Source organism: Pagrus major, chromosome 7 (genome assembly GCF_040436345.1).
Source record: "Pagrus major chromosome 7, Pma_NU_1.0".
Lineage (NCBI taxonomy): Eukaryota > Metazoa > Chordata > Actinopteri > Spariformes > Sparidae > Pagrus > Pagrus major.
The window spans coordinates 21931692-21955525 of NC_133221.1; the positions used below are offsets into that span (position 1 = coordinate 21931692).

Here is a 23834-nt window from a genome sequence, read left to right on the forward strand (position 1 = left end):
ATTTCCCTGTTATTTTCTCGTAAATGGCCTCCTGTATTGTCCTTCTGCCTCTCTCAGTGTGGGCGAAGACAAACAGACAGTGAACTCCTATGTGACATGGAGGCTTCAAAACAAGTTTGCGTCCACCATGACTGGGCTGACAATCTCGTCCTCGTTCTTCTCTATCAGTCGTATATTGTACTTGTGCCAGAAGCCACCCACACACTCGCTGACTCCCACACAGGTCAGACCAAAATTGTTTACTGCCTTATGAAGGGCGATTTCCCATAGACTCATTACACAAGATAGATAAAAATGATTCTAATTCTGGAGGCCTCTGGGCTTTGTTGCTATTGAGTTACTTTGTGTCGGGAAACCTTGATGGCAAAAACTGGAAATGTTGCTTTCTTATTTATGAACATTCACAAAAATTATCTTGAAATACTAAAACTAAATAGATAACAGATTAATGAAATGCTAAGAGACTTCTGCTCGAATTAGTCACATGTCTGTTGATTTCCACAGGTTTTCTGTTCCACTGGCAGTGAGGACACACTCTGTGGATGGTGTCAACTGTACCTGAACTGGACTTTCTGTGAGTATTATGAACCGAAAATCCACTAGAATGACAATTTATTTGGTTCACAGTGGTAGTGGAAGTTTTTAGAGCCTTTAATAATATAATACTCCATTACTAATCAAAATACTGGATGTGAGTAAAAGTACGGAAATAGCAGCAACAAAATTATACAAAAGAATCAATACTAAGTAAAATCACTGATTATGCTGAATGATCATGTTATTTGAATATTTTGACTTCGTAATGGTAAAAAAAGAGCCAATTTAAACTTGTTACGTGCTGTATTTATGTTTGATCTGTAATTTAATCAAGACCATTGCATCATATTTAATGAGATCATGTTTTATAATTTAAATCTGTAAAGTTGTCAGTTAAATGTAATGGATTCAAAAACATACAGTAATTCCCTCTGAAAATAAGTGGAAGAGAATAAAGTCACACTTATTTAAGTAATGTACAACTAAATAAACACAAATGTAGATCTAGTGAATTTCCACCACTGCTTGTTTATAAGCCACAGACCACGTTTCCTAATGGTGTGTAGTTTCCTCTAATGGTTAGTATTTTTCGGGGTATTTTTTCCCTTTAAGAGGAGCTTGGGTGGAGTTACAGTACAGTGCCCGGGGTGCTGCTTGCATTTATAAGGAGATGTGGAAAAGCGCGTCACTCTGACAAAATGAGTTTCGCCTCCCAGCTTTGTTGACAGAGGAGGGATGTTGCACATGGTTCAGTTTTCAGTGGGAGACGAGTGGCTCGTACTCTGCTGATAGATTATCTCTTTGGACTGGAACAGATCGATCGAGCCCGGCTTTACGTGATGGACAAGAAGTCTGTGTTTTCATGGTAAGACTTGTTTCTACTTAGCCAGGAAAATACTATGTTAATCGATGGGAAATTCGGCTTTAAATCCACTTAAACTGAGCGACCAGGGGCAGTTTTATATGTGGTCTGAGCGGGTGAGGCTGCTTATTTAAAACCCTGGCTCTGGAGCAGGACCAGACTGATCCGCGCCGGGAAGTTCACGTTAAAATGTCTAAAGACTCGGTAGACTTGACCGCTGACCAGGATTACCGTAACTTAAGATGTTTCTTTGAAAAAGACCCTTTAGTTGAACAGTTCACGGACTGATTGAGCTCGTCTGTCGGGGTTTACAGTGAGCAGTGAGCAGCGGGACAGACTGTTCTCCTGACCCGCTGCACGGCTCCCTGATGTCCGACCGACAAGTCCCATCGAGGCGGGATGGGTGAGTTGTGGCTCCTGGTCCGATCAGCCGCTAGTGGGCGCTGAAAGGAGCCAACATGGGAGAAATGAATAATTTTACTAATAATAATTTGGTACATTTCTATATACATGTACTGTATCTATACTAGTATCTGTAGAATATCAATCTATATGTAGCTATCTGATTATATCTTCCTGTAGCCTATATGGATACTTACTTATTTATTCTACTAAATAAATAATACATTACATAATAATGTATTTTAATCAGTAACGATATTATTTCAAATGCAGTGAAAATTGCAGCTGTACTGATAGACTAGTTAGTCAGACTACTTCCATGTTACCTCTAAAATTTTATTGAAATTGTATAAAATGAGATAAATGTTGAACATTGTTTATATTGTATATTATTCTCACTCAGCTTCAAGTCACATTTGAAAGCTGCACATTCATTTTTGTTGTTGTTGTTAAGAAAATACAACTTTGGATAGCTGATAGGACTATAATATTGTTTTATTACCTAAATATTAATGAAAACCTTTTAATGACTGAAATGATTCATTTAGAGCATAACTGAGTCAAAATGACGCTACAGCTGTCACCCACTTACTCACAAAGTGGCACATTTCTGCTTCAGTCTCCTGGGTAACTTCCACACCTGCTGGCTGTGAGCAAATGAGCTCATCTGTAAATTGTTCTTTTCTACAATCAGCTTCTGTAAACTATTGTGGCTCTTAATAATCTGAGAAGTATTTAAATGATTCATATCATAGCAAACTCAGTGCCCCTTATTGAGTAAACTGCAGTATTACAGTAGTTCATGAACGAAATGAGCCAATCCCACAGAGTAATGATTCACCAGGATATCGTTTCCACAGTCCGCAGGATTTAAGTCTAGATTCACATTCAAGGGTTTTATTTTTCACATGCTTACTCAACTGTATGAACAGTGAAATGTAGGCGGGCATAGTCTTGAGGCTGTGCAAACAAGGCTGACTTAGAATTAAAATAAGAGTGTATATTGGCCCAGTATGCAGCATTTATTGGCCATATAGGCTGTGCAGTTTTTCTTTTATAAAGATGTGAATGAAAGGATTGTATTCCAGCACACTGGTATCACTACATTTATTAGAGATACATCATTGTGTTCATGGACCAAGAATATGAAAATATAAAATGTACTCATGTCGCATACTTTCTTACACACTCAAGCTTTTTTACTCAGATGTCTTGATCTCACCACAAACCGCATTCATTTCTCCACATGCTACATGACTGGGTCATGCCCATTGTTTCCCATCATGCTGTACACGGTCAAGTGAATGCTTTAATGAACTGCATCAGTCAGACGGGTCTCACACTTTTGGCCCATTAAAAACCAATACAAGTAGAGTAAGCACACATTTAGTTTATACAATCAACTCCAGTTGTCTATTTGGATTGTTTGTTTAAAGAATGTTTCATCTAATACTGGTGTTGAGACCTTTTAAGTCACATACAACTGCATTTTTTTTAGTATTGTAGCCCACTAAATGTTGTGGTGGACATGTATACAAAGAAGCTGCCTGGTAAGATTTCTGTACAGCCTGCTAAGATACGAGTGTTACTTGGCCACTAGAGTTTGAAGCAAGTTGTAATTAGGTGATGTTAAGCACATACAGCACCATGATTAAATCATTTGTAAAGGTCCAGTCAATGAATGGCTTATTGCCCACAAGAAGTGAGGAGGGAACAGCCAAGCACGACACGTCCAGGCTCCTGCACGATATAAACAAACTGTTTCTTAGCCTCTGGCTTGTCTTTTTTAACAGTGCCAGTACACACAGTCTTCCTGCAGGGGATTTGCAGCTTAGGCTCATACCTTGGCCATGTCTGCTTGTCTCCATGGCGTATCTTCAGTCTTAACCTCATGGGAGAGTTCACTTGTATTTTCAGGCTTGCTTCACTGCACACCAAAGTGACACAAAGGCCCATTCATGGCTGAGAGTGGCTCCATTCATGGTCGCTGAGTACTTGCTGGTAGAATTCATAATTGTCCATCGTCTTCCATCTCCGAAGCTCACTGGCGGAAATTACGCCACAGTCGGTTGTTTTAAGGATGACATAAATATTCAAATAGACGCATGGGCCACTGTTTTGTTTGTAGTGGCTTTTGTTGTTGCATTATGCATGCTCTGCATTGTTTCCTCCCACATTGGCTGCAGATCTGTTGGTGACATGAAACAAAGCAGGACTTGGAAGGATAAGATTGCAGTATGATAGTCAAATTGAGGCCTAGCTTTGTAGGAGTCGGGGGGGCGGGTTACTAATTAATGGTTTGCAGGTGAATTGCTGCATGGTTTAATTGTACAGACAGGAACTTAGCCATGAGGTTCGGAGCAGCATCCCTGCTGGAAGCTGCAACATGTCAGAGGCTTACTGACACTTAAATTGTCCAACTGTTTAACCTTTGACCTTCCATGTTGTAAATAAAGCCAAGGTAGCGAGGCTCATCGCACCGTTCACATATTATTTGGCAATACTTAAGAAAGTTAAATTATTGTATCATGGAATTTTAGCCAGTACATTATAGGGTGGGGATTCTGTCCCTTTTTGCTCTTCTCTCCTCTGCTCTGCTCTGTAGAGGATGACCGAGGAGAGGATGAATGATGATACAGGACTGTTACCTTCCTAAACAGTGCAGTTCAATAGCTTTAGGTAACCAGTCATTAGGCCAACTGTAAGTGGGTTATTCTTCATGTTTCATTCATGTTTTTTTTAGCCTTTATATGCTGGTCAATAAGGAGATGAGGCCTGAAGTAAGGTTACAAGCAAGTTTACAATAAATGTATTCTAGGGATGGTGACCGCACTAAACTTATGCTTAAAATAGAGATTTATTTTCTTCTTTGCATTCTTGCATCTGTATGATTAAGATAACAGTATCATATTGGTCACAACAAACATATTATTATCATTATTAGCCCTACAGATTCTATATTGGTGCATCTCTGAGGTTATCTTTACTTGACCCAGGTTTGTCTATATAATCATGAATTTAACTATGGCCTGACATGTCTTCATTTTACTACCAACACAACTTTCTCTGACTGTACAAACTTTCATTTCAGTACTCAGGTTTCGTGGTATCACAATATTACACAATTATTACTATATTATTGGTTATAATGACCCTTAAAGGAATGAAAACACGTTTTTTTGGTTGAACAAATGCTTTATTATAACTGCCATTTTTCATACCACGATTACCGTGAAGCTGGTGTTGGCGCTGTCCTTTGGTGTGCCGTCTAAGTGTTGGAGTGTGTCCGTCAGCATCACAGGAATGCTGCACAATTAGCCCCTGTTGTAAGGGCGGATACTGCAGAGTTTCATGGTCACAGAGAGGAAGGAGGGCGAGGACTTGTGCTGCCCTCCCACATCTGACCCAGAGGTTGTGCAATTCTCTGTACATCAGACAAATGACTTTAAGCTGGAACCACAAAGAGACACAGATGGCAGCTGCCAGACCAGACTGAAGTTATTTACTGGGCTTTTGTCGTTATTTCTTAGAGGCTCCACTAAAACAATGCAGTGATTCAGGAATGTGAGTAGTTATTTACTGTACCAAGTAAATATGCTTACTACTCTCACAAAATATTATTATACATATGTATATGTATATGTATATGTGTGTGTGTATATATATATATATATATATATATATATATATATATATATATATATATATATATATATATATATATGTATATATATATATATGTATATGTATGTATATATATATATATATATATATATATATATATATATATATATATATATATATATATATATATATATATATATATACATATATATATATATATATATATATATATACACACACATATATTCATGAGTGAGAAATGTCTGGATAACAGAATATAGGTGTGCAATGATATTCATGCTCTATCAATAATATGAATTATTGATCTATATGTGATGTACGTGTTTGTGTTTCCAGCCTTGAAGTATTTGCTCTAGACCTTTGACCTGCCTCATTGGATGAGTGCACAGCTGTGTGTGCTGCATGGGGATGTACTCCAGATGTACATTGTTTATATTCCCTGTGTACGGGCATTTCACACTGATGAAGGTGTGATCGGAGCAAATGAGAGGAGTGATGTAATGCAAAAGCCAAATGTGGAAATTTATTTTTCATGTTCCTTTTGTTTAAAGCTTAGTTCTGACACACCTGCTATGACAAGATGTGAATGTACAAGTTTAAAGATAGCCGGGTGAATCCCTCACCACTCAGTTTTCTGTTTGTCTCCAACAGCTTGTACTAGAATGAAGCCGCGATGGGTTTGATGGAGCTGACCTGTGTTGGAGCTTTAGACCGATACCAAACAGAACTTCACGCTTTTTGAGATCACAGTTTCTGCAACAACATGTCCGCAAGTCAGAACAACTACTGGGGACAGCATGACCTGAACAGGTATGCAGACGCCACTCTAATACATGAGCAAACAAAATGTCATCAAAGAATCAATTATTACGACACAGTGTGACAATACAAACACTACTTTAAGAGTATCATTCTGGGAAAATTCATATTAAATACTTTTAATACTTAATTTGATTTAATTACCACATTTTTTATGGAGGATATGTTATATATAAAAATCAATTAAACCCAAAATACTGTGTTGGCATTGCACAACATTCATATATCGGCTCACTAGCTCATTAACTCACATAAATACAAGAAATTCCAAAAGAAATGTCGAGGGTTCTCCTGTGCATACTTTGTCATGTAATACTGACACATTGCTAAACAGACACATGAATAAACAGGCAGAAAAATCGCTAATAAAACTCAACAAGCTCGTCACTATGTCTGCATCCAAAAACAAAACTTTAAGTTGTTACAATGCAGTTGTTAAAATGCTGTCTAAAGGAGGTAGAACTCTGTCTGTGGTCTGAATCCATCATATTCTTTAATAATGTCAAGTGATTTAAATGGCCCAACATCACAAATTTACCCCTTTATCGTTTAACCTTTTACATAAAAAAAACACTTAATGGGGAAAAAACAAATGCATCAGAAGGGGGGATCTCTCCAGGATGGACAGACATTCTCTAGATGTTGTACATTCAGAGTAAACAGTGTTAAAATAAAGATAATATGGAGAAACAGACAAAATTAGGTAAATAAAGAGCAAGCAAACATGAAGAGTGTGGCTCAGAAGAGACATCGTGCAGCTTCTAATGCTGTTACATAATGTAAATGAACCTAAAGCAGAGTAGAGCATATGTTCTGTTAAAGCATATGTCATGCTTGTTATTTCATCTATAATGACTTACTCATGTCAGGTTATGTGCAGGAATGATTTACACACATGCACGGCTCTGTATGGATTTCTCAACCTGTCTTGATCCGCAGAATGTGCTTTCGCCTGAGTGCTGACATGGATCACAACTTGACGGAGCTTCAACAACAGCAAATGTCCAAGGAATTTAACTGTGAGTCCTTCACATTGTATTTTTTTATTTTTTTACATATGAAAAGTTTATACTTGGAAGAATTTTACACTTGTGATGGTTTAAATTTGTCAGAATCTCAGTTAATATTCCTCTGAATATTCTAATATTCATTTAAAACTGTGATCATTAAAAATTGCAGGAATGGTTTTGGAAAAGGTACTGCCACTAGACCCTGTTTTCAGATTGGTTTGAGTTTGAAAACCTTGAGATAGAAGGGAACATGACACACAGTACGCATGATTATGAATTATCTGTGAAATTAAATATAATTAAACCAAACACTGATAATATGTTACAGCAGCTGACATTTTGACTGTACTTGTAATCTTTTTGAATTTTTGTAAACACTTAAAGTGTTCTAAATGTTTTGCTATACTAAATCATCACTTTAAAGAGTTTAACCCTGTTTGACTAAAACAGCGTGTAGACAGGGTTAAGGTGAGTTTGTCATCACTGCACTGAGCTGTGTAGCAGAGCTGGTTGAAGGAGGAGGGGAAGCTATTGCTCCCTGGTCACCAGCTGTTCCTGCAGTCTAGGGCACATCGGATGTTTCCACAGAGAAGGACATGGGAAGCTCCGTTAAGATTATGGCCTGCCCCGCAGATAATGACGAATCCTGTGTTAATCAGGGTGTTGTGGCTGATGTTTGACGAAGAGGGTGATAGGTCAAGAGGTTGTTTTCAACATGTTTTCACTCCCGTTTCCTGTAAGATACCTTCAGCAAAGCAGGAGATTTTTTTCTAACTAGAATGGGCAGCTCACTCCCCCTGGTATTTCTTCCCTCCTACACCATCACTACACTTGAGTTAAGAGTTTTTTTTCTCACTACAAGTTGTTTTCCATGTTTCTTCCGCTGAGAATTGTTTTCCGCACTGAAGGAAACAACAGTGATAGCAAAACCTTGTATAACAAAACAGCAGTACAGTATCTTGGTGCACCGTACAATTTAAGATTTCAGTTGTTTAATACAAGATTGTCTGTCCCTTTCCCAGGCAACATCTCCGTCTCCCAGCCTCCTTTCTATTCCGATACTTACCGCCTAACTTCTGACAGCATCCCTCTGCCCCATGAAGGAGACCAGGTGGTCCCTTCTTCCCAGAGACGGTCAGTATTTGGGGGCCATCAGAGAGAAGCCAAACCCCTGCCACCTCTGCCTGACCCTGAGGAGCTCATGTCAGATGAGGCTGCTGACAGTGAGGTGGAGTTTTTTACCAGTGACCGCCAACGCCTTTTGCCCAAAAGCTGCCCCAAATCTATTTGCAGGGGCACTAACAGAGACTGTGGCCAAGTAAATTACGCCTACCAGGAGACTTCTTTGAGGTCTGGTGGTCCTGACTCCATCGCTTTCTCTTGGCCGAGCAGAGAGGACAGACCGTCAGGTCGAGGAAGTGGGTTTGGAGCCAACATCTGGGCACTACCTCTCCAGAGAGAAGATCACCAGCATGTGGCATCAGATACTTTGTGCAGCAAAGACCAACACCAAGCATCCAGACGGTTTTCCTGTTCAGTCCACAGCAGCATCACCACCTGCCCCACTGACAAGCCACAAGTCCCTCCTCGTATCCCCATCCCGCCAAAACTTGCTGCTCTCTCAAAGAATGAGGAAGACAAGCCTCCCAAAATTCCTCCGAGGGTCCCTTTAGTCCCTCCCTGCCCACCACGTACCCCAAGCCCCAAAAGCCTTCCGATTTATATCAACGGTGTGATGCCTGCCACTCAGAGTTTTGCTGCTAACCCCAAATATGTGAGTAAGGCATTACAGAGACAGCAGAGCGAAAGGGCGCCACCTGCAGCTCAGTTTTCTCCCTGCATCGTTCCCATTTTGAAGGATGGCAGACAGGCAAGCGCTACACACTACATCCTCCTGCCGCCGGGCCGACCGGCATTCTCAGAGCGACGAGAAAGACTCCTGAGTGAACCGGCCAGGATTGGAAACAGCAGCATGTGGCAGAACAGATAGAAACGCTCGCTAATGTGGGAACCTTGATGAGTTCAAAACTGTGACTGACATCATAAATAACCATGTGACCTATTATACGGAGTGGAAAGATTCACATGTCTAATGTCACTTTGAGGTTATTTCAAATGACTGATGTATTTCAAGATCACTCATGTCACACAATACTCACAATACTGCGAGTGAGTTTTTGTGTGAACTGAACATTTTACCGGTCAGTATTTTATTGACGTCTTCTCAATATCAGCCTGGAAAACATCATAACATTCCAGTTTCACTAATAATGGAGAGATATTTACCTCTTATAAATATTTTCAGCTTTGGTTTACTGAGATATGCAGTTTTCTCACAGGGAAAATGTCCCATCACTCATTCATGTGTAAAGTCTGACGGCCTCATGCTCACATCACTAAAGCAACCTGAGCTAATACTATATTTCTTACAAGAGAGCAAAAAATTACTGTATGTACAAGCTGGGCTTGTGCCAGACTGTTCATCCCTTGTGTGTTATTTTTTATGACAATGCTGCTTGAAATCCAAGTTATAATGTATTGATAGATGTAATGTTTTGCTGAATCATTCTCACATTAGGATTTATGATAAATGGAACATTGTGTCCGATATTAGAACGACGCAACACGATCCAAACATGCTTTGAACTTCAGTGATATCGAACGCATCACCTGACACACTAACTTTTGATTCTGTTTCAGTGTTCATGCCTTTTCCAGCCTCTTTGTGCAAGCAGCTTTCACTGTCAGAAAGCTGGTGGTTTATTTCAAAGTTACACCAATTTACATCCTACCTGTGCTTGTGTGCACAAAGTTAAATTTATTTAAAAGAAAATTCCATGGCAATTATTTTATTGATTCGTTATTTGGCCTTTAATATGTCTGAAAATGTCGATCAGTTTTTCCCAAAGCCCAAGATGACTCCTCAAATGTCTTGTTTTGTCCACAACCCTAAGATATTCAGGATACTGTCATAAAGGAGTTTAAATAAAAAAAAGAAAAAAAAATCCAATTTAAGAAGCTGGAATCAGAAAATGTTGACATTTTGTTTAATAACTCAAGTTGATTAATTGATTAATGCAGCTCTAAAATTCCGTTAGCAAATAAACAAAGAGCATTCCCACTTTCCCACACAGAGCACATGACTGAAACTTGATTAATGGGTCTTTTAATACATTAGTCAACAAGTCATTAATGTTTTCTGATGCTGTTTAAGGTTTTACATCAGTGGTGGTTTTAAACACAGGAGTAACAAAGGCCTTAATTTGAATTATGACCAGTTGACAAACTTTTAATCGTGATGAATTATTTTAAACTGTTTGTGTATTTTGTTTGAATAATGTATATATGGTCAAAAGAGTACAGATTGGGCCTTTAATGCTTCTTTTTTGTGTGTGTTGGCATGGAAAACATGTTACGTTTACACTGTCGAGGTGCAGACCCACGTTTACAACCTTTGTTACATCAACAGGTTGGAAGTTCTCATGAAGGTTGTGTGTCGGCCCAAACAAAGGCTGTTCATAATGTGTTCTGTGTCAAAAGGAAATCATTGTAAAATTTTGTTTTTAATCTATTTATAGAAATAAAATAACTTATTCATTCTATGATAAAGCCATTGTCCTTTTTCCACACCAGGTCTATGATATACAAGTGGAAAGCTTTTTTTTGGTTGGTCTTTTTGACTTAAGCTCTTATGAATCTATTATTATTTTTATTTACCTTGAATCTTCATGAAACTATATGCCCTTTTTTTGAAAAGAGAGGAAACATATCTATTTATTTTGCTAGTTAGTTACTAGTTATCGACTCATAATTCCTTAAAGAAAATCATAAGCAGAGAATGGAAGAAGCAGGGACTGCTGACTGCTGTTGGTGCACACTTTGACCTTTTTAACTTTCAAGATCTTTTACATGCACGAGAACCTATAAAACACTGAAGGACAGGAAAAAACAAAAAAGCATAACAGGTTTCTTTTAATGAACTTTTAGCCATCAGAGCTTGATATTAGGGTATTTACATACATGTGCTTACAGTGGTCAACTTAAAATAGACGTGTTACTGTCCAGTCTAGTTGGTGCAACCTGCCCCAGAAGGCAACAACCAAAAGAATTCACATTGGAATAGGGTAACTGGAAAAGAAATGACCCACATTGATGGTTGTTTGAATGGTATAATAAAAGGATGCATGTAAATAAGTAAGATTGAAGTACAGTCTTATGCATCGAAAAATAATCGGCACTCCTTGAACTAAAATTTTCAACTTTAATCAGTTGCTGCAGTCGTCAAGACAACATCTTTACATGCTGACATGGCACTCCTCATCGCTGATAAATTAATATGAGAAAATGACCTCTTGTTTGCTTTTGATATCAGGTTCATAATATAGTTATCTGCAGATAACAAAGCTGGTTTTCTCAAGATAATGACATAGTTAACTTTTGATCTTGAGGTAATGGCAATCAAGAAGTTATTGTAAGTACGGCAGTTCTTGCTTCCGTAATAAACACAATTTTGGGAAATGTATTACAACCTGCAGTAGGCAAGCACATGTTAAACACATTATACTAAAAATAAACTAGCACCCTGATTACCTTACAGGTAAACAAGCAATAAATATACCATGTTTGCCTCAAAAATGTCAGAAACATATTAGCATTTTGGAGGATACAAAGAATATCTGAAAGCTTAGCAAAACAGAAAAAAACCCAAAACAAACTGGAGTTCTGAGACAAATTTTAATGGAGCATCAACAGTAGTGGATCAAAACTGCTCAGAAACATATGAGCAGCAGGACAACTGATGTACGGAAAATAAAAGGCGAGCGATGGTCTTTTCCTTCGTCAAGCGTGTGATGGTGACGGCAGCAGGACAGTGCCTTCGGTGGGAGATTCTTCAATAAACATGTCTTGTCCATGCTACAATCTCCTCACTCTCATTCACAGTTCATTTGCCATCCAACCAAATGGCATTTGTGTATCATGGTGATTCAGCAGGCTAAAAGTAAAAACTACACAACTATGGTGTTGTACCAAATCATGCTCACATGTGTTGCACATCTTCTGTCTCCCTTTTCTCTGACCTCCACATTTATTATCACTCTCCATTAGAACAATCTAATGAAGCAGAAATGTCAAGAAATGTAATCTTGGGAAAAACTACCATTGTTTAAGTTTCTAACTTTCACTTGTGTAGGAATTTCCGAAATCCAGTTGATTAAATCCAAGTCCGTTTTCATTAGTTGTAATCAGTTATGTCTTAAACATCTAATCAAAATGACATGACACAAAAAGAAAAAGAAAAACGTTAATTCTACTGTGAAATAATTCTTTGTGCTTGCAAAATAAGTTAAAAAATAAACACATAAAACCTCTACTAACCCCTCCGTTCATCACCCCACCCCGCCGTTCCCTCACCCCTGCAGTTCCTTATGGGCCTTATTGAACTTTGACCTGTGTTCTTCTACAGGCATGGCCCCAGCCGGCTTCATCTCCTCGGGCTGAGGTCCTTCTACAGCCTTGGGGCTGTCAGAGATGGGATTGTGACGGTCACTTTACCGCCAGGCCCGGTTGAGCAGTTTGACTTCTGCCAGGCGTTTGCTGATCATGGTGGCAAAGAAAAGGGCGAAGAGAACGCTACTGATCAGCATGTAGTCGTAGTCGTCTTTGAGTACGTCGAACTGCTTCGAGGGATAGACCCGCGTCTGGTAGATGTCCAGACCATATGCCACCACCTACAAAAGGAAAAAGTAACACTGTCATATTTACATTTAATTTACTTCAAGGAGATAAACAATGTGTTGCCTGAATCTGTTCTGGATAGATTTAAATATTTCTGGCTATTTCTGACCATTATTCAGAATTGTGTCATAATAAATCTCTGTTCTGGGCACTGAAAACTAAATACGCAACATTATCACCCCCTTTCATGTACCGTTTATCCATTAAATATTTATTTCTTAACTTAACACTATTTGTGTGGGTGTGTCTTACAGTTAACTTAAACTCAACTAAAAGCTAAAATTAGGCCTGAAAAACATTTTAGCTAACTGAAATAAAATAAATACAATTAAAAATTACCTAACTGAAACATACTTACAAAACTAGATAAAATGAAAAAAAAAAACACAGTGTACAGGAAATGTCTTTTGTTTTGGTACATGTCTTTATTGAGACTGGGATGTCTACATGATTGTGAGTCAAGCGCCTTCACAAAGTGCTGGGTTTGTATTCTAATACCTAATCCTGTTTCAGCATATTGAGGCAATGGGATTGTGATTTTGGGCTATACAAATAAAATTGATTTGATTCTGAACTTCTTAAATCTTGCTCCTGACAAATACTCCCCCTGTATTGTAATTAAAAAAAACTAATGCTGAAACTAAACTAAAACATTTTTAGACATTGAAAAAATAAACCGAAATGAACCCACTCTGAACTAACTGAAATTAAAGTGAATTGAAAACAAAAACTAAATGTAAGAAACTGTATGTTGTTGGTTATTGTTGTGACATATCTCTGTAACCTTTCCTGTAAATTATGTTTAAGGGAGTCAAAGTCCTTGAATGTGTGCGCATGCTTGGCCAAAAAGCTGATTCTGATTCCCGGCATTAGAGATACTTTACCCTAAACTCTCCTAAAGTTTACCTCCATGCCAGTGGGTGTTATCCTTAAATAACAAGGAAATATCATGTAATAATTGGACTGGAAATCAAGATCATGAAAGATTTCAGAAGACAAACATCAAAGATGGAAAATTACGAAATATAAGTCTGACACATGGTGGTAACTCAAGAAAAAAATTTTTTTCCAAGACATCATTCTGTCAAAACATTTTTAACCACAGCAAACAATTGTTAAAACAACAACTGCCTACCTACCTAACATAACAATATAGTCAGTGATGTGACTCACCAGGCAGGTTGACTCCAGTCCAGAAGGGGCAGTGTAAATTCCTCGCACTCTTGATACCGTCTGATTGTAGTTGATGAACCACTCTGTACGGATCAGCAACTCTGGTGCATAAGGTATCAGGTTCTCTTCACTGGAGATCAAGTCAACAAGTTAGATATAGAGACTTAAAAAAGTGAGTGTTTAAAACCAAACCTGACTGAAGGACTCACCGGCTCTGCTCAGATACTATTTCTGGCCTCCGAGGGTCAAGGAACATCTTGGGCAATGACAAAATCCCTCCAGATGGCAAGCCAACTGTGACAAATAAAACCCAAGGAAACAGATTTTAAAAAGGGCAGCAGGCTGAACAATGTTAAAAAGACCTTTTTGTTTATGAGAAAAATTCATTGGAGACCAGATCAGACTGGACCTCACTGAAACTTACTGAGCAGATGGCGGCTGGTGATGCCCTTCTCCGTCAGTGTGGCCTCCATGGTTGAAATAGAGGAGGGGAAAATGTAAGACTGCTGAAGCACCTGAGGAGCATGTGGCCGATCCAACGAGCTGAACACGGTGCTGTTGTAGAGCTCCATCCCCTCGTACAGCTCAATGACAGAGAACTCGTTCCTGCGAGACTTGGTGCTCCAGTATTCGTACTGTAAAGTGAAACAGAGGAGGTGGGACACATTCAGGAGTGAGACCACTGAGTGACAGGGCGTGGAAAGTCACTGACAGCAGCAGTGAGTCAACACTATTCTTACGACAACCAAACAAAAAGCAGCAAAACTATTTTTAATCATTTTATTTCTATTCTTAATAGTGACATTAGAGTTCACAATACTCACCACCACCCAGTTTTCAGAGTGCACAACATGCACCGGTCCTTTGGCCTTTCTCTGAACGGCCTCGTGGATGATGCGACCAGTCACGCCATCAATCAGGATGATCCCGATGAAGCTTCGCTCCTGATGTTGGTCTGTGCTCTCGGTCACCAAAGCCAGTAGATTGGGGTTCAGGTACTGCATAAAATTACATGAAACACGATTCAGCATGTTGACCAAGTTTAAAAATATGGTTAAATGTTCGTGGCCAACACCAATTTGTAGTTATATGCATGTTTCCGGGCCATTCACTAATACACCTAAATTACGAATATCAATATTGTGGCTCAAGATACCAGTATGTTGTTCATTCCTTCAAACGCTTCGATACTGGAGGGTTGTAATGAACATTGCTGTCCCAACAAAGCCTCGACAGGCAAAGATTATAACAGGATCAACAGTAAGAAAGTGTAAGACAAAAAAACTATTTATTCTTATTTAGAGTCAGTGGTGGAGAGGGGGATGAATCACTGGGGAAACAGTGACAAGATGATGTGATGGTATTTCTTGGAAAAATGAGTTTTCAGCCTACATCAGAGGACGGGAAATGACTCTGTGTTGCTGACTGAGGTGGGAAAGAGACAAGACGAAACAACATTTACCGATTCTAGCATCTATACAAGCAATGATAGAATTTTCAAACTTTCTCAACACTCCTTCCAAACCAGTGTTAGTAAGGATTTTGGTGTAAGTCATCATACCTTATAGAGGACACTGCGGTCTCCCATTACTCTGCCCTGGGAGTGCACATGCTCATTGGGCCTTTTCCCTTTGACTGAAACAATCCTCTGCACCTCAGTCGGGATGACGACCTCCCAGATCAGCTCAGTCGACAAGTCCTGAGCGCACAAAAACATCCAATCAGTCATCTGTGACTTTAGTACCATTTTATGGTAGAATATGAACAATAAACAGACCTCTGGCTACGATGTTCATTCTCAGAATATTTTGAGCATTATTGTGCATGTCCATTTGCTTCTCACAATAAAAGTATAGTGCTCTATTGATTTCCCTCAATCTGGGAGAAACTCCGCCTTTAACTCTTAAAAATGGCACTTGATAGATTAAGCATTGTTAAGTAAAATACATTTGAGCATTCTTGAATACCTTTTCATTAATAAAATATAGAACAAAAATATCAATACAGTTACAAACAATAGAAAAATGGCATCCACTGTTGTCATCTATGGCAATTGGGTTTGTAAAACTTGTCTAAAATGCTAGAGCCCTGATGGTCGAAGACCCTTGAAATAGTTAACTTGCCGTTCGTAGCCTGTAGCCAGAAAGTCTTCCCTGGCTGGAATCAACAAGAAAAAAGAATATGGATGAGGCCATCTCCTGGAGCTGCTGTAGCACATTCTTTGTAGAGGGAAAAGCAGACACCTGTGGAAAATAAAAGAATTTTTACAAATAATATCTGGGTTACAGTTCACTCACCCTGAAAGAATACCACAACAATTAAAATCTACACGTTCATATGGTCATACTGATGCAGGTTATGTGGACAGAGAGGCTGAATCAAAGATATTGGTCTGATGAGTGAGGATGCTGAGGAATAATGGCTTTGAGACCATGTGTTTCTATCAGTGTATACAGATCATTGATCTCATGGGTGAGGAGGGTTTATAGTGTGCCACTGACCTTGTACTGGTCATCAACAAGAAGTAAGACTTTAGCATAATCCTGGTCCATGAGAGGCAGCATGAGTGACTGAAGGATGGGCTGAGGCAGAGCAGGTGGAGTGACGTGACTTTTCTTTCCAAAGATGGGATTAAATACATGGAGTGTGGCCAGGCCCGTGTCCTAAAATTGGAAAGAAAGTATTATAAATGACAGAAAGTATAAGTACAAGTATAATGACAGTATTTTTGTAGGCTAAAGTCAGCATCGCCCTGGTTCCCTCCACAAAAAGCCTATGGGATTTTTGAATATTGCCAAAAATAAGCTCTGTGGCAAACACAAGTTTACAATACTTACATGTTTTGTTCAGAAATATAATTTTCACAGATGAACACGACTTTTGTGATTTTCAAAGCATGAATTAAAATGCTCAAAGTAAAAAAAGCTAATGTTAGGCTATAAACAGACATTGAGGTCGCATGACTTAAACGCCACCGCCACCAAGTGTCTTGCTACACAATTACTATACATGTTTTCTATAAACTAATCAATCTGCAAGTTGTTAAGTTTAGAGTTAGCATAGTTTGCAACTGAAGTCGGCCTGATGTTTTTCTGGCCCACAAGATAATGAAACTGACTCCCACCCTAAAGATCTTTAACCACACAGCCTAGAGCCCCCGTTTTTAGATACCTTGTCTTTGATGATCAGTGAGCACTGGGGCGGATGAGGGAAGTGTGCGGTGGTCCGTTGCACCATTAGTTTGAAGGCTGCATTCGATGGAACATCTTCTAGGTAGTGCTTCCATAAAATACTGCCTGTCTTGCTGTCAATCCCAAACAGCTTCACAAAGAAAAAAGCAAAGGATGAACTGTCAGAGGCTCCTGCTGGAATCTGTTTATTAGTGTTTCACTTCACTTTGGGCCTGCCTGACCATAGACAAAACAGTTTAGTTTGACCACAAGTGTGCAGCAAAGCTCATCTCTTCCAAAACACTCCCAAACAGTAGCTAAATTAGAAGTCAAAGCGTAAGTCTCGTACCTTCCCAGACTCCGTGACCATAACCATCATCTTCTGCAAGTTGAACTCGTCTCTGGATAGGTTCTCGATGGTCACGTCATTTTTAACTTGACTGCGAGGCTTCCGGGCATCGTAGAACAGCTTCCAGAGGTGGGCGATCCAGGCCTGTAGCAAGATGAGCTGAGAGGAGAGCCTCTTCAGCACCATGGACAACAGGCCGTCTAGACACATCACAGTGAGAACACAGATGTGATTAATGACTTTCAGTGGATTCAATTCACATTTTAGAATTTCATGTGAGCTTATCAGATGTTTCTTGTGGTGGAAATTGTAGTATTGTCTTGGCAAGCAAATCACAGGTGTACCTTATAACATTAAAAGACCTTGTATATCATTGTAGGTGTAAAAAAACAGATGACTGTAAATGAATACTTGTTTAGCAGCTTATTTAAATCACATCATTATCATTAAACAGTGCAACAAAAAACAAGACTGGAACTAATTTGGCTTTGTAGAAATATAATATGACTCTTAAAGGGAAATCAAGCAATGGGAGGTGGGGTGCCTAAATCAACGGGTCCAGTGGATTGTCAGTCAGAAACAGAAGATCTGAACCTTCAGACCCATTAGTCAAGTTTATTGAAGAAAAGCAGAGTATTACCTTGAATGGCTGAATCCAATAGCAGCAATAAAAACAGGACAAAAACAAAAGACAATGAAGCCAAGACCAACCAATCATACCCAAGAATCAGTTTAGCCAAGGCCTATTGCAAAGTCAAAGATAAGAAAGCTACAATGCTGATGATTAAATGCACTTGCTAAGCAACTGAAGTAAGGATATAAGTAAAAGCAACAATCTAGTGGACTTAGTTATGAGTTCTACATTAGTGGAAAATGCAAAATGATGAGACAAGCTTGACAAACTACCCCTACCGACTGCTCAGAGCACTACAACATTTGTCACATTCACCCATTCACACACACATTCATACACTGAAGTGCTGAGCAATTTGGGGTTCAGTATCTAGCTCAAGGATACTTCGACATGCAGCTAACCTTCTGATTACTGGATGACCCGCTCTACCTCCTGAGCGACAGCCACCCCACAAGCCCCAAGTTTCTAGAACCCACGAGAAAATTATAGAGCGACTAAAACGGACAGAAAATAATAGACGAAATACTGAATATTAATCCAGAGCAGAGATTAGTACTTAAAGTCGGAATCTTTGTATGGAAAAACACAACGGGATTCTGGGTTGACATTTACCGGCTTTTTTGCCAAACTCTCCCTCCAGCTCGGCCTGCGTTCCTGTGAGAGGCAGATCCACCATTTCCATTGTCACCACATCTGACAGGGCCTCCTCTCTTGTCCACATTACACGCCCTGGAAAAACAAGACTCATTATTGTTCTGCAATCATTCATTCCACTTTCCACACCCTGTCACAGTATGCAGTTTGTGTTGACGCTTTCCATAAATTACGACGTTTTTTTCCTCCCTTCATGCTTGTGGAAAGGACAAGATTATGTGAACATTATGAAAAACCGAGAGTCTGTTCGTGCTCCATGCGGTGGTCAGATGTTGGCAGTATTTGTGATGATTAAGAAGTGGAATACCCAAATGTTATCATGAGGCGAGGCATGGCTCACTAGACTCTTTGCACTTTGGAAAGATGTACTCAAACAGTAAACACAGTGACACATAAATTAGGGTGTCTGTTAGTAGTTTACTGCTGTAAATTCCATGCGATATCCTACAACCCACAAACTGCAGATTCTTACTTTGGCGCCCCACGGTGGTAGAAACAAAAAAGGCATTGTAGTAGACAGCAGCACATACTGTACTTTAGATAACATTAAGCAGCACAATCTGACAGAGCAGTCTTTCCAGCGCTAGCGAAGCTTCCCGTTTTTCCCCACCCGTACCTGGCTGTTGTAGAAACGTGAGTGCATGGTCCTCTGTCTGCACCATGACCCTGTAGCCAACAGCGTCGTCTTTCTTGAGGAACGCCTGTACGTACAGCTGGAAGACAGAAAAAAAAGAACTTAGATTACAAAATGGTGTATATTTAAAAATCAAAATTGTTAAATGATGTCTTAGCTTTTGTGACCCTACTGGCTGAAGGTCTAATATTGACAACGGTATCTGCCTCTCATAACCACTGGACATATTAAATCTTTTTCCAGCATACTAAATAGTATGGTAGCACAGGTATTGGAAGGCATGGTTAGACTCACTTTCTCTGGTTTCCCACCATTAGGATCCAAACTGTAAATCAGTGTTGTGTCTAGAAGTCTGCGTCCAGTTTCCGCACTAAAGAGGTTGATACTACAGGCCTATGGGGAAGAAAAAAGATAATCATTTCTTTCACAGTGGCTAAAAAAATAAAAGATCATTTTCATTTGACTTTCAAAAAAGGTATTAAATATATCTAACTTTTGTTCCAAGCAGCTACATAAAAAGCCAAGCTAATATAACTTTAATCTATTCATCAACATCAACAATTGAATCACACCTCAAACACACAAGGAAACAACTATAGTTAGCACAATGGAAACCACATACTGATACAAATCTGATAGCATGATTTGACATTAACTCACAGTTTTATTCTTGGGCGACATGACAGCAGCAACAGTCTTCTCTCCAGTGGTCGCAAATGAAACCAGCATGGCCTGCGAATCGACACAAAAGCATCATTAACAATTGAAGCCTTACATTTTTGAGTGGCAATTATTACAAGTGACAAGTGGTTTGGATTTTAATTGTCAGGATGTGAACTGAGCATGAGAGAAATGCAAGGTAGAGTAACAGTTACTTACAGGCTTGAAATCCCTCAGTGTGACTATCTGCCCATTGTTGAGCTGGAGGAGCACATAGTTTTCAGGCCCGAGCTGAACAAAGAACTCTGACAGCGGCTGCCGGGCTGGGTTGGGCTGCGTGGACACCAGAACTGGATGGAAGCCGGGGACGACTTCAAGTCCCAGTGACTAGAGGGAGACAAATGATAGCACATGGTGAAAAACACAGAGAAGGTATGAAAAGACACAGTTCATTGTGTAGATAGAGAAATGAAGAGAAACCTGACGGAACTTGAGGCTGAACCCAACCTAAACAATATACACATTGTAATTTAACAAGAGTTTTCAGTTTATTCTGGGGGGTACCTGCAGGGGGATCTGGGTCATCTGTGACTCTGCGTGCAAGTCCAGCATGTACAGGGACACAGCTGCAGGGTCCACGCAAGTCAACATCCCCTTGCTGATCACTGCACAGCTGCCCTGTATGTTTGACAGCCATGGAGCTTCGACAGATACCTAAAGACAACACAAACAAGTCAGAAAGTGGGATTTAATTTGTATATTTGAAACAACGATTTGGTTTACTTGATGTATTTCAAAAGAATTGTATTTTTCCATTTAGTATTAAAAATCATATTCTACACAGCATTTACATACGTCATACTGCAACTATAAATAAGGATTACCTGTTTGATTATCTCTCCGTCCTCTGCACTGTAAACGACAATAGCAATGTGGGAATGGGGAACAACTCCCAGTGCATACACTTCACCATTTCCACCAGAATACACAGCCTGGTAATCCACCGTTTCACTGTAGAGATAAAAAGATGGACAGTTATATTATTGTATAACTCCAACCTTGTTTATAAGCACAAATAATTTGAAGCTTTATGTTCCAGACAGCTTAAATACATTTTTTATTCTCTGCATCCCGTTGATGCTTGAATTCATATTTATAATGCACACATCAATGTATTTTTGTTTGACGTGATTTTTGTCAGTCAGACGTTCCCAAAAAATGTATGTTTTATTCAATATTTTCATTACCTAAGTTGAAATGCACTGTTATAATTTCCCCCAAATATATACCACAAACCACTACCAGCATCTTATAATGTAGACAGTACAAAATACTTTTAGTCTCCACACCATTTAAACATGTGTTTTGCTTACTGTTATCTCCTTGTGCAAAGTGATGTAAGTGCAAAGTTTTGACACTAGAGGACAGTTTTCACATTCATTTACTGAAGGAAAGTATGTCTGTCCTCACCTCATATCTGATTTTAAGGTGTATACCTACAAGTATGATGTGTGACATTACAACTAGTTTGGAATCAAATGTGGTCCAGTATGAAACTTGGCTTTTCAATGACGGACAAGTAGATGTAATCTGTACAATCTGAACTTTTTAGAGGAAAAACAAGGAGACATATTATTATTCAAGGCAGAATATTTTTATATATCTCCAAACATGTCTGGGGGTCCTTTTAATGTCAGGGGAGGTGCTTTGTTAATGGAGACAGCTCAAATTAAAAGTACAAAGACAAAAAAAAGGGTTTAAATGTTCACCCAGTGACAAAAAAATAATCGCCACTTGCCTTTCTGGAAGATTCTCTATCCACTTTTGATGACCATTAGAAAGGTAATGGAGGGAGATGACAGTTTTCTTCAAAACAGCCACGTGTTTTACGTTGTCTTGCTGTCCAGTTAAACATGCCGCCTGGAAACTAAAATGTATGACAAAAGCAGTTAACATCTGATCAAATTTAAGACAGATTTAAACGTAACAACTACCAGTCGAGGAAGCAATCACCTGCCAGAGTCAAGCACAATTTCCCAGTTCAAACCGCCAACATTTATCTCCCAGGACCGCAGCAGGCGGCCATTACCAACCACCAGCACCGCATCTAGGAGACAAGAACAGTTTAATGACTGATCTGGTTTAAATAAGGGACTTAATCTGGAAGCTCAACAGCAATGATAAACCTCACCTTGTCCATGTTGCAGAAGAGCGTCAATGCTGCCCTCTGGCCCAGTCTTATCCACATGTCGCCAGACTGTAACAGTCATTGAATAAATATTACTACAGGAACACAGTATGTCTACTGAGAGGCAGATCCTCTTTCTGTACCTGTAGAGCAGTCTATTACAACAGACAAACGCAATACTCACAGAGGTCTCCAGTCCTGGTGTTTAGTGCAGCAAAAACATTATTCTCTGTTGCCACAAGCACCTTTTTGGATGACTGCACATGTGTGTCGAAATGAGAGAAGCGAACCTTGCCGACATATTGCTGCCTCCTGTGAATCCCAAGTAAGAGAAGAAGCTGTTTATACTTCTGGCAAACCCAAAGCTTTTATCAATACAGGAATAATCACAAACGGCAGTGTAATGTAACACAGCTCAAATAATAAAAGAAAACATTTGGTGGACGGTTTATTGATGTTGGTCCAAATCCTCTGAATCATTTCAATCACATTTACAGTAACTAACTGATCTTACTTGACCTTTGGTTTGCTAAAGGCAAACTAAAAACTGTGAACAAGCTAACAACACTTACTTTAAGCGAGTAAATACATTTTTTTTTTAAAATTAATTTTCACATCTTTTGGCCTGTTCTTTCAAAGTCCACCCCAAACACACCGGGTCGCAGCTAGTGGCTGTGACAGGTGTTAGCATTAGCATCTCCACATTAAAACATGGCTCTAAATAGCGCTCACATTTTTTCATTCTCTACATTCCTCTTACCAGTCAAATTTTCCTACTTGATCCTCGAACACAGCCCCGATAGTGCCGCATAACATCACTAATTTCAAACACAACAAAATTAGCTTTGCCATTGCAGCAGTGGCTTTGGGCTAGCTCTTCAACAGAGGGAGGAAGTCGGAAGTTGACTGTCTTACATTTTGTCTCGTGACTGAGAGGTGCTGCCCCCTCCCGGTCAGACAGGTGCACAGCTTTAATACATGTAATGCAGCGATCAGACTGCAGGATAAACGTACACACTAAATCATGATAATGTAGCGATAATGTCGTTTTATAAAAGAAATGAAACAGCCTTTTCTCCAAGATAAATTGGTCCACTTTCATCTATTTTTATGCAGACACAAATGTAAAATTAGTTTTACTCACGGTGATCTATGTGCATTATTAACAATACGTGTGTACAGAGGTTTTAAAGGTGTTGTCTATAAATTGTTTGTGTGTAAAAACTATTTTTGTACAATTTTACAGTAAAAGAAATACAGACAGCAAGATTGAACACAAAAGTATGTCCTTTCTTCCTGACCTAAACATTATGTTAAAGCTGTCTGAAATCAAAGTGATAAAGGAGACTAGATTAATTTGC

General features: G+C 39.2%; 2 protein-coding genes across 3 annotated transcripts; one reads left to right on the forward strand and one right to left on the reverse strand.

Moving 5' to 3' along the window:
- Positions 1-354: 354 nt before the first annotated feature.
- errfi1b (ERBB receptor feedback inhibitor 1b) lies at positions 355-10877 on the forward strand. Of its 2 annotated transcripts, none has more exons than XM_073470159.1 (4): positions 355-574; positions 6098-6256; positions 7205-7284; positions 8298-10877. In XM_073470159.1, exons 2-4 carry the CDS (start codon positions 6210-6212, stop codon positions 9263-9265), a joined length of 1095 nt encoding a protein of 364 aa, XP_073326260.1. In that variant the 5' UTR covers positions 355-574; positions 6098-6209; the 3' UTR covers positions 9266-10877. The 2 variants fall into 2 exon arrangements, with proteins under 2 accessions (XP_073326260.1, XP_073326259.1); XM_073470158.1 differs by lacking the exon at positions 355-574 and adding an exon at positions 1228-1402.
- Positions 10878-11990: 1113 nt separating this feature from the next.
- On the reverse strand, positions 11991-23362 carry emc1 (ER membrane protein complex subunit 1). Its single transcript, XM_073470445.1, has 22 exons — positions 23234-23362; positions 22658-22785; positions 22477-22542; positions 22299-22392; positions 22084-22212; positions 21170-21296; positions 20850-20999; positions 20505-20672; positions 20286-20357; positions 19920-20018; positions 19608-19704; positions 18950-19066; positions 17704-17903; positions 17356-17505; positions 16686-16847; positions 16308-16427; positions 15746-15883; positions 15009-15182; positions 14609-14819; positions 14394-14478; positions 14185-14314; positions 11991-13004 (listed from the first exon to the last, which is right to left on the reverse strand). The coding sequence occupies exons 1-22, from the start codon at positions 23323-23325 to the stop codon at positions 12825-12827; spliced, it is 2889 nt and encodes a 962-aa protein (XP_073326546.1). The 5' UTR covers positions 23326-23362; the 3' UTR covers positions 11991-12824.
- Between the last annotated feature and the right edge of the window lie 472 nt (positions 23363-23834).